Here is a 10874-nt window from a genome sequence, read left to right on the forward strand (position 1 = left end):
CCGTGTTTAAATGGTGGAAAAACAAAACCCGAATAGATGTGCGTGCAATTACGCTCTTTCAAAATACACATTGTCTTTTAAACTCAGAGCTACCAATCAAAGCGCACCGCATCCACAGTGGCACTACTTACACTGCAATCCAACTTGTACTGTCATCATATACAATTATCCTTTTATTCTCTAAGCCAGATTGATTTATTGAGACAATCGTCATGATGTCATACTCACTCTATCCCTTTTTTTTTCCCTCCACCCCCCCCTCCGTCCCTGTTTGATGAAGCTTTAATGACTCCCTCTGTGAGCTGTAATTACTCGTCAGCCCTGATGTTTGTTTTGGTGTTAACTGGCCACTGCTGTGACCGTATCCTCCGTAGTTCTATTATTTCTCATTACAATATTTATTACTTTTCCTTCCATTTTGGATAATTTAGCAGCACTAATAATGTTCCTCAACTTTGCGTGTATGCAGTGTATATATGTGTGTGTGTGTGTGTATGTAATAATTCCACATCACAAGTGGCTTGGATTTATTGGCATATACCAATTTGGCTTTAATGAGATCACACACCTCCAGGTAGGTGCTGCTTCATCCCCTGCTCGGCTCGGGGTTCTCCCTCCGTCTCTCCGTCTGTCTGCCCTTATTACCATTTCATACACTCCCCCTCTATACCTCCACCACCACTACTGCTGCTACCCCCATCTGATGAAAAACCAGAAAGGCTTTGTGTGGTTCATTAAGTCAGCATAGGAAATGTATTAAGTAGGAGAATAGGGCTGGGAGCTATTGAGTGTTGACTTAACCTTTCCAGCTTTTTTTTTTTTTTTTTTTTCCAACCAGTGATGCTTCTAATGGAGAATGCGTGCATTACTCAGTCTCATTAGTAACCGCTTGGATCAGTCAGAACAAGACATAATAGTAGTTTGGGGCTTGCTTACTCTTAAATAACGTGAGTGAATGCGCTAGAAGGATGAATGCGTCTGTCTGCTAGTAGTTAAATGTTCTATTACATGACCAGTCTTGGGTCAAACGGCATGTCTACAAATTGCAACTGCCAGAGTTTGTTACAACCCGTTTCAAGTAGAAGCGTGGCTCTTCATTTATTCATTCGTTTATTTATTTTCATTTACAAAACCAACTGAATCACTTAATTTCCTTGCTTTACTTTATTCACACTTTTCACTCTCTTCTTGTTGTCCCTTCTGATTGCCCCCACAAATGTGATGCCCCAAAGAAGATCGTTTTTTTTTTTTTATTTCCTGGTTTTATTTGATCAATAAACTTGATATAAATGATGCATGATTTAACCCAACAACAGGGTTTTAAACTTGAAAAGCTGAGGAAGAATTCCACATCATAATGTAGCTGTAAGAAACTACGATCAAAGATGTACTTAGCTGCTAAAAAAAAAAAAAAAGAAAAAAGAAGCAAAATCTTGTTTCAATGTAATTACTAAGTAATCCAGACAGAACACTGTAAAGAAATGGCTTAATGTTGGGTTGTCGCACATTTCAGAGGGAAGGGCACTGTGGTCAGTCTGCCATTACAATTAGCGTTCATTTCGGCCGTATTCGGTGAGATCTACACTGACTGCTGGACATGCATTATGCATGAATGTGTCCATATGCACTTGGGCCATCATGCATGCCCTTGTAGAAATGCATCGACCACCAGCATGCAATTACATTTAACTTGTTTCAACCTTCTCTATATGTACATTCGACAGTAATGACGGTTTAGGGTGAAAATAGGCATTATCCTTTTATAGGTTGTTATAATAATCATCAATAATGGCTGTAGGAGATTTTAAAATGTTGCATTTTGCTTATTGATAACATTTTTTTAAATTAAAATTCTCATCAGAATCCAGGAAAAACTGTACAGTAATGAATGAAGTCTGAGATATGTGTAGATTTATTTTTTTAACATACATACACACACACACATATATATAATAACAGAAGACATAAGTGTTAATTTAGAAGTTGGGAAAGTTTCTTACATTTTAAGAAAAAAGAAAAAGAAAAGAAACATCTGATTGTCTGAAAAGTGTATTGCAACAAAGCAATATGTGTTGCTTCTGCTTCAGCACACTGAATGATCCAAATGTTTCCTTTTCACTTTTTTTCTCCACATTAACTTTTAACATTTTTTAAAATAATTGTATTTATGCCACAAGAATCTATTTGTCAATGCAGTTATGTTCTAATCTTATTTTATGTTTATTTGTAGATATAATTGATTTTAGGGCATTTGTGGTGGGTCCAGTTTGGGAAACTTTAAAAACATTGGGTGCAGAATAAGTCTAGCTTGGAGCTGAAATATTAGTGAGACTGCTGCAGAATGATGTTCAACACAAGCAAGTTGGGGGGAAAAAAATGCAATAACTCTACTATGTGGACTTTCTAATGCAGCTTGGTAACATGAAGAATAGGATCAGAGTCTGTTATCCAACAAGTTCCCTGCTGTAGCTGAGTTGCCTGCAGAAGCAATGAGCACTTGTCTGGACCAAAGGCGTGGTGTGTGTGTGTGTGAGAGCTGCTATTGCCTGTGGGTGTTTAAAAATGGCACTTCCCAGAGTCTGGACCATGACCACTCTGTCCACTTTATCTCTGTGGAGAATCTCTGACGGGAGATCTTCATCTCCTACACGTGGCTCTTTAGCGCCCCTCGGAGAGAAAGCCCGTAATCGCAGATGCGTCTCTTGGGGAGTCAACGCCATTCATCATTCAGGCAAAGTCGTGGCAAACTGGGGAATTTGGCACAAGGTAGCCTACCAGTCGTGACAACGGGAAAAACCTACACCACTGTAGACAGCCAGAAACGGGCACAACATATGACTGTGTAGGAATGATCACCGCTGTCACTGTCAATACACATGTAGTGCGTATAGGGGAAATCAACAGCCCCCCTCCCAGCGCGTCCCAGCTCCACACACGAGGAGAGGAGAGGAGAGGGCGCCGCTTGTTTATGTTTATCAGAGAGAGTGAGAGAACTCGTGATGGTTGAGCTGCTGATCTAATAAGCCTTAAAATTATTTCTACTTTCATTCACTGTGAGGCAGCATCATTCCTTACCCATCTTTCAAGTGAGCATCATTCAATTAAAATGCAATTCTCGTCGCCCCCATGCACGGATATTTAATTAGACTGGGGAGCACGGCTTCCGATGTCTTTTTTTTTTTCTCCAGCACAGCTCTTCGGATTTCACCTCTAAGGCATATTTTCACTCTGTTACTCGTTGGTTAAACAAGGGCATGTATCCATTTGTTAATTGATACAATTACGCATTACGCGTAATGGTCACGTAGGTCTCCAGGCGCGCATCAATCACTGGTCTATTGACCTGCCAAAAACCCCTCTAACCGTTCCTGCTGGGATTGCCCCTTTCTCTAATAGAGAAAGATAGAAACATCATCGTCATTAACTCCGGGATGGACCTCTGGCCAGAGAGCCAGAAGCGAACAGAGGTCGAGAAAAGAAGAAAAAAAAAGTATCAGAGGTGTACATTCAACCAGATTTAGTTGTAAGACTGTAAATAAAGAAAACCGTTTAAACACAAGTGTTATTTAAAAGTAAACTGCAGGAGATTTGTGTGATTTGATATGAATCTGGGTGAAAATAGAACTTACAAACAGCCAAAAATATCCTCAGTGTTTGTTTTCTTCTCATTTATTCAACTTCACAAAGGCTCCTCGTATGTTGCAATTCAATAATGATCAACAGCAGTGCAATTTTCAGGGACTTTATCTGAGAAAAATCGGTGTGGAAATCTGTTACAAAAGCGAAACAAGGCTGTGTACAGTGCACCTTAAGAAAACCCTGTGTTGGACGTGATTGGCAAAGACATTATTCTATCCTTGGTACCCTGCCGTTCCGGGATTACAGTGACGTCACGCTGATACCCTTGCATGGATGAATGCTAAAGAACTATAGAGCCACAAATAATAGCACAAGCAGAGTCCATATCTTGGAAGACTTACGTTATCCTTTAAGCCTCCTTCGGCTAACACAACAACATTTTTTTTTTTTTTTTTTTTTTTTTTTTTGCATTTAATGACGCTTAATTTCATTTCTTATCGGGTCCTTGGGGGGGATTATTCATTCATATAAAACAATCTGCAGCTGGTGCCAGCCTAAAGTCTCCCTCCTATGAGTGAAGTCATCTATTATTGAGCGAAAGGCCGTGCGTGGAAATGTGTGTAAGACGGTGGATTTGAAGTAGAATTGGTTGCAATCGATCAAGGGTGAAGAATATTCCTGATGGTAACAAAAGAAGCAGCTATGTCTTTCTCGCAATTTGGATACCCTTACAATGCAACTTCACAGGTAAGTCACTTTGCTTCTCATTTCGCCGAAGTTGAATGTAAACCAGTGACTTTTTTTTTTTTTTTTGGTGCATATTTTCCTTCATTTCACCAATCAGATGACTTTCCTCTTTTATGAAACCTCTCTGAATGAGTGCCTACTTTGACAGCATTGACAGCTATTTTCGCGTGGTGCTTTTGTTGTTGAACCAAATATCGATATACACGCACTCGTGTCCAATTACACTGAATTATGAATGAACTCACGTGTTTTTTCTGATGACAATAGAGATGAATGTCACCTATTGCGCACTGGGCTACGAGGTGTAATTGGGGCTGTTACGCATGCTGTTCACATTCGCAAAACTTTCTGTTGAAAATACCGACAAGTGTAGGATGGGGGTGATTTTTTGAAAGCGTTTTAAAACTTCATTAAAGCGGTTAATTTACATTTCAGGGAACTAATATTGCTCCCAATGACAAGTTCGAAGAAGTTCAGCTCGGTGAGGGGACAGAAGTTACTCTCCTGGCAAAGTTATCATCCAACTTTTAGCTTGATAATATTTTAGGATACGACTGGATATATATATAAACAGTTTGATTATTTAATTTCAAATGAGGTGATTGTTAACTTGACACTTACTTTTCCTTTTCTATCGGGGAATTATAATTTTGAAGTCGGTGATCAGATGGAGCAGGACACTTTTACGCACGTATTGCGCACAACTCTTCTATCCTAATATGTTCTGAAAACAATTACCAGTGCCATTCACATCCATGCAGCAGCCTGTTAAATTCATTTTTTATTAAGTAGTGACTAAAGACAACGAGGAGATACAGCTTGTCGCACTTGTTTCCGATGGAAGCTACTTTCTGTCATTCCAGTAATTCTCCGAAAAGTGACTTACCTTGAATTAAGGCAGGTCACTAGTTAAAAAAAAAAAAGACACCTGAGTCGTCATAATTCAACTGATGTGCACCAGAAAGAAACGAAATCAGCCCACGTTTTTTTTTCTTTCCTTTCCTCTCTCGACTTCAAAACACAACACTAGAGCTACTTGTTAAGATGGATATCTTTTGCAGTGCATCACCCACAGTCACTTCAGAGCTGTCATACACATCCAGATAAGAGCTGAAACAGTAATGACAATGTCTATCCACGGTTCTCTTCATGCAGTTTTTCGTGTCGGCAAACCCCAGTACGACTTGCTGCGATTCGATTTCCAGGTCGGTCTCTGACGGGACAGGCAGCTCCCAGACCGCCGCTGCCGCCGCCGCCGCCTCCTTCTGCTGCCCGTCCTACGAGAACCGGCTCCTGGCGAGCAGCCGGACGGAGCTGAACGCAGCGCTGGGGATGTACAGCTCTCCCTACGCCGCAGCGGCCGCAGCCAGCCAGAACTACGCCAACTACTTCCCCTACAGCACCGATCCATCCGCTATCTACTCCACTCTGGTGGGCTCATCTGAAGCGCAAAAATAAGAGTTGGGGGGGAGAGGAGGGGGGCTCAGGCTGATCGATCAACTGGGTTTATCAATTTATCTCACACTGGAACCATATCCATCTCGACAAGCCGTTTAATCCAGCAGTCGTTCTTATCTTCTCCCCCCTTTTAAAACAAGTGAAAGACAAGAGGGGGAGAAAATCCTGTCACAGGGATGAGGGAAGAAAGTCTAAAAGCAACTTGAATCAAATTTCATTTTATTCATATTAAGCAATCCTCCTCGTTCTGATTTGTTTCAAAAAATATTGGCACTTGTTTCTGTTATTGGAGCAGCTTTCGAGAAAAAAAAAGTAAAAATTACATTAATCCTCTGTCAATATTGCCAAGGCTGCTTGAAAGAAAGGGAGAAAAGTAAGAATGTGAAGTGGATAAAGGACTGAATGATTTGTTAAATGGACTCTTGAAACTTTTTTCTTTGCTCTTATGTTGAAAAGCTCAAGTCAGCTAAAAATTTACTGTCCATAGAAATGCTGAAGTAAAAATAAATCCTAAAAAAATAATATTTGGATTAGTTAACAACATTATACAGTAATGTATGTCATGGGTGGGGCTTATTTTCTGTTTGTTTAAAGGATTTACTTGTGATTTAAGAGCATAAAAGTAAGACATGTTCCTAATTTATATATGACATGAATCTCAAAAAATGCTAAAAGTGCTGATAAATAACCTTGAAGTCAAATCTCAGAATATTTTCAACTGACAACAAACTCTTTTTTTTCCTCCTACAGAATCCACAGTATGACATTAAGGACAGCACAGGCACTTTACACTCTGGCATCACTCAGACAGCTGCATACTACCCCTATGACCACTCACTGGGACAATATCAATACGACAGGTAAGTTTTTTTTTCCTCCCTCGCTTTTGTGCAACGTGATCTTAAGTGAACCTGCCAAAAAATATATTCCACCACTGATCATTGAAAGCACCCATTCACTTCAGATCAAAGGTCAGAGTGTAACTCCATACTGATGCTTGCATGCAGTGAAGCTGTATATATTTCAAACAGCAGGGAGCAGGGGTATATACTTCACTAACTGCACTAATGGCAACTGTCTGAATGTGTGTGTGTGTGTTTCCAGATACGGGACAGTAGACTTTAATGGCACAGCCAGGAGAAAGAACGCCACACGTGAAACCACCAGCACCCTGAAAACATGGTTGTACGAGCACCGCAAGAACCCCTACCCCACCAAGGGAGAGAAGATCATGCTGGCCATCATCACCAAAATGACGCTCACCCAAGTGTCCACCTGGTTCGCCAACGCCAGGAGGAGGCTAAAGAAGGAGAACAAGATGACCTGGTCGCCAAAGAACAAGGCCAATGATGACAGGAAGGACGACCTCACCAAAAGCGACCAAGAATGTGTCACCAAAGGTAATTTTCTGTCCACTTTATGGTGGCAAAAAAAACCCATATAATCCTTGTTGAACTCAAAGTGTTGTTTAAACTAAATTTAGTCAAACAGAGTTGCCTATTTTACTTATCCTTCAAGTGTAAAAAGTGTGTTTAAAAGTTTTCCAAACAAACTAGAACAAGCACTACAGCCTAAACTTCTTTATGTCGTGCAGATTCTAGTGATTGCAAAGAAGAGAAGGATTTGCATCTGAGTGACTTGGAGGACATGGACGACGATGACTGTGACAAGCTGGACAGTGACTGTGAAAAGGTGGCGGCAGATGAGCAGGACCTCCAGAGGGCCATGGCAGTAGCTCCTCAGAAAAGAGACTGCAGCTCTGAGCTGCACCTGAGTTTAACCAACAGCTTCCACTCGTTCCCCTGCGCCATCAAAAGTGTCACCACGCTCCCCCCTCTCCCATCTGACTTCCTGGATCCAGTGCTGCCCAAGGCGCCCTCCTTGACCGGCCCGGCAGCAGGGACGTTGTCGCTGTCTCACTTTGAAGCATCAGATAAGCCACGGATTTGGTCTCTGGCTCGTACGGCGGCTTCTGGGGTCATACTGAGCCCTCAGCAGCACGGCTCTGAGCTGAGGACAGGCAACGCTACCGGGGACTGCCAGCTACAGAGCACCAGGCTTACTGGGGCTCCTACTGGACAGTGTGGGGGCATGAGAGGCCTCCATGATTCTAGCAGTGTCACCAACGCTGAGAGCCCCTTCCCTGAGGGCTCATCCTTGCACTCTAAAGTCTATGGCACGAGCAGCTACAGTCACAAGGGCCTCCAGCTTCACTGCTCATCCTATGCTGCTCTCCCAGACACATGTCAATACTCCACTATCGAAGGTACGTCTGCTTTTGCTTTACCATTAAGGATAACTTTTTAGAATTGTCTTATCATGACAGGAAATATCAATTCAAATTTCTGAAAGCAGTAGTGAACCCCAGCACCACTAAATAGGTTACATTATACACTTTTCTGGGGGCATTTGTGACGAACATCTCTAAGGTTGTGAAGTGACGAGACATTTTCTGCCAACTCACACTCGAGGCAAGTTTCCTAAGATGTGTTTTTTTATTTTTTTTTATCTGGGTGCGCAGGATTCTCTGGCAGCAAAGCAGAGACACAGTCGTCTGACCTCAGTGAAGCCTGCGGGACCGTGCAGGATGACAAGGTCACTGCGTTCAGACCGGTGATGAAGAGGTGAAGCAGGTGAGAGTCTGCACTGAACTGGAAGAAACCAGTGAAGCCATGACACACGTACAGGCTTTCCACACAAACACAGGAGGCAAGGAAGCACATAATCAAACACTCACAAGTGAACAAGCACACACAGGTGGGCGCACAATTGTCATTTTTGGTTTGGTATATGATGCCAATTTTTTTAAAAATTTGATCTAAATTTAATGATTGCAGATTGACACATGGGGCATATAGATAATATAAAAATAAAATAAATCAAAATATTAGACACATCTCTGTTGCAACTACTTTTTTTATTATGTTTTTTAATATCATTGTGAATACTGACTGATTGATTTATTTAAAATTGGACAACTTATTTTAATTCCTGCCGCTTTTTTTCCTTTCTTTTCTTCTCCTAGATCTTTGGAAAGTGTACCACAATAAATAATTCGACATTTCTTATGCACTAAAGGACACACTGGCTGAGTAGCGGCCTCAACATGACACATGGGAGCTACCTGGCGCTGCTGCTGCTGCTGCTGCTGCTGCAGTGAGAGCTGTCAAACTGTGGACGTGGCTATCATTTTGCACAACATTGTTTTTATGGTGTTTAAAGACTTTATGCAAAAAAGAAAAAAAAAAAAAATCTAGATGCAAAAGGTGTGAGAATGGCCAAACAACAAGCGGCCGAATTTGTGTATGGCAATCGTGTAGTGTAGCAAACTTATTTATTTCTCTGTGTATTTATTATTATTTTTTTGTTATGTCGTCTGTTTGCTTCTTGTTGTTATTATTTAACGTGTTTATTGGTTGGATTTGTATCTCCTTTATGTATTTTTGTTACATGTTTTACTGTGGCTTCGTGTCTTTTTTTTTTTTTTAATTATTATTTTCTGCCTGATGTGAAAAGAGAAAAAAGCCAGTCGGACTTTCAGCTGACTCCATGGACCGGATCCGCTGTTTTTACGCGTGGACTTCAAGATTGTTGTGTTTAAAATGTGAGCTTCTCCTGTGTTTTTTTTTTTTTTTGCCATTCATGACATTTTTCTTTTTCTAACAATACAGTTTTTGTTTTTCCAAGAGCTGTTGCTTGTGTCCTGCTTATTTCATAGAACTCGCTCAATCAGCCAATTAAGAAACATTTGCGGATGCGCGTCTGATCAAAGTTTATCATCTTGACTCGACGCACGGAGACCGCGGCGCTGATGGAAGGTCATAATTCAGAAGAGGACGTGAGTGAAATCCACAAGTTGCGGAAGAAAGGGGACATCATCTCTCCATTGTCAGCATCTAATCAGAAGTGGCATCAAACACTTTGTTACTGTTCAGGCCCGGCAACGAGGCAGGAACATAGGATGAATGCTGCTTTGTCCCCTGTGTAGCGAGCCGCTGCACTAACTTAACATTGTGTTAATTAAAAGGTCATTTGTAGGATCAAACCCAGCAGAGAAATTCACATGGTCCCTCCGAGTCCCTTTGATTCGCCTGTTTTTGCCTATAGAGCATCTCGTTATGGACTAACTCTTGCGCCTCTCCTACAGACAGCTGTAATAAGATGATCACTGTAGTGGATGATCCGTGCTGACGGCCTGGAAAACTTTTTTTTTTAATCTTTGCATTTCAGAACTTTTAAAGTCAAACACTTCCGAGCTTCTGCGTAAACTAATTCCCGCTTGGATACTGATTTTGACGCACCGTTCTACTGCGTAATGCTCCAAAAATACATCCAGAAAATATCAAACTTGGGTGGAAAAAAAACTTTCTTTATACCAAAATTCGTGACACAATCTAAATTGCAATAATAACCAAATATGATTAAATCAATTCTTTTTCCTCAGAAGGTCTATTTTTGTTTCCAACTCGATCCCTGCCCTGAAACCACTAAATCACTGTGACATCAACAGGCGAAGATTTAGCTTTTGTGATTCCAGACCACTGCTGAAACAATACCTGCAGATATTCTACAGCGCCACAAAACGTCATTTGAGGTCGGATTATGTTTGTAATAAAAAGTCTTTTCCGTATTAGGGCGGTTCAGGCTCAGTTCTGAGGCGCTGTGGTCATCCTGTGTGTCCTTGGCCAATGGCGGAGCTGTCAGTAATGCCCGGAGCCTGGCAAATCCAGGAAAATCTAACATGATGAGGATGAAGAAGGTCAAGAATAATAACTTAGGCCTATTTAGATTTTTTTTTTTTTTTCAGTTCAATTTTTTCCCCCTTCTGTGTTAATCTGAGGGCCAATAAAAGATCTGCTAAAGGTGGAAGCCAAAACAAATAGATTTATAGGAGACTATTTTAAACACAAAAAGATCTGAATCTCATGTTTGATTAACATTTGCCTGCTTAGAGACAACAGAGGGAAATTAATCAGTGATATCTTTGACACATTTTCTACCTGTGGGAGGTGACAGTGTGGAAAAATCAAAACCTTTCAGCAGCATGTACGGAAGATAAAAAGTGCCAAAATTTCTCCAGCTACAGCAGC

The 10874-nt window shown here is 41.1% G+C and overlaps 1 protein-coding gene across 1 annotated transcript; it reads left to right on the forward strand.

Moving 5' to 3' along the window:
- The first annotated feature begins 4260 nt into the window (after nt 1-4260).
- Nucleotides 4261-8826, forward strand: irx6a (iroquois homeobox 6a). Its single transcript, XM_008281941.1, has 7 exons — nt 4261-4326; nt 5482-5757; nt 6535-6644; nt 6889-7184; nt 7379-8050; nt 8306-8417; nt 8810-8826. Exons 1-6 carry the CDS (start codon nt 4261-4263, stop codon nt 8410-8412), a joined length of 1527 nt encoding a protein of 508 aa, XP_008280163.1. The 3' UTR covers nt 8413-8417; nt 8810-8826.
- Nucleotides 8827-10874: the final 2048 nt, after the last annotated feature.

Source organism: Stegastes partitus, unplaced genomic scaffold, assembly GCF_000690725.1.
Source record: "Stegastes partitus isolate 25-593 unplaced genomic scaffold, Stegastes_partitus-1.0.2 Scaffold252, whole genome shotgun sequence".
Taxonomy (NCBI): domain Eukaryota; kingdom Metazoa; phylum Chordata; class Actinopteri; family Pomacentridae; genus Stegastes; species Stegastes partitus.

Excerpts from the sequence above, each read along its gene's own strand:
- irx6a (XM_008281941.1), top strand. The coding sequence starts at position 4,261 with ATGGTAACAAAAGAAGCAGCTATGTCTTTCTCGCAATTTGGATACCCT. Across the intron at positions 5,758-6,534 it reads CCGCTATCTACTCCACTCTG|AATCCACAGTATGACATTAA; the intron begins GTGGGCTCATCT and ends TTCCTCCTACAG. Across the intron at positions 6,645-6,888 it reads GGACAATATCAATACGACAG|ATACGGGACAGTAGACTTTA; the intron begins GTAAGTTTTTTT and ends GTGTGTTTCCAG.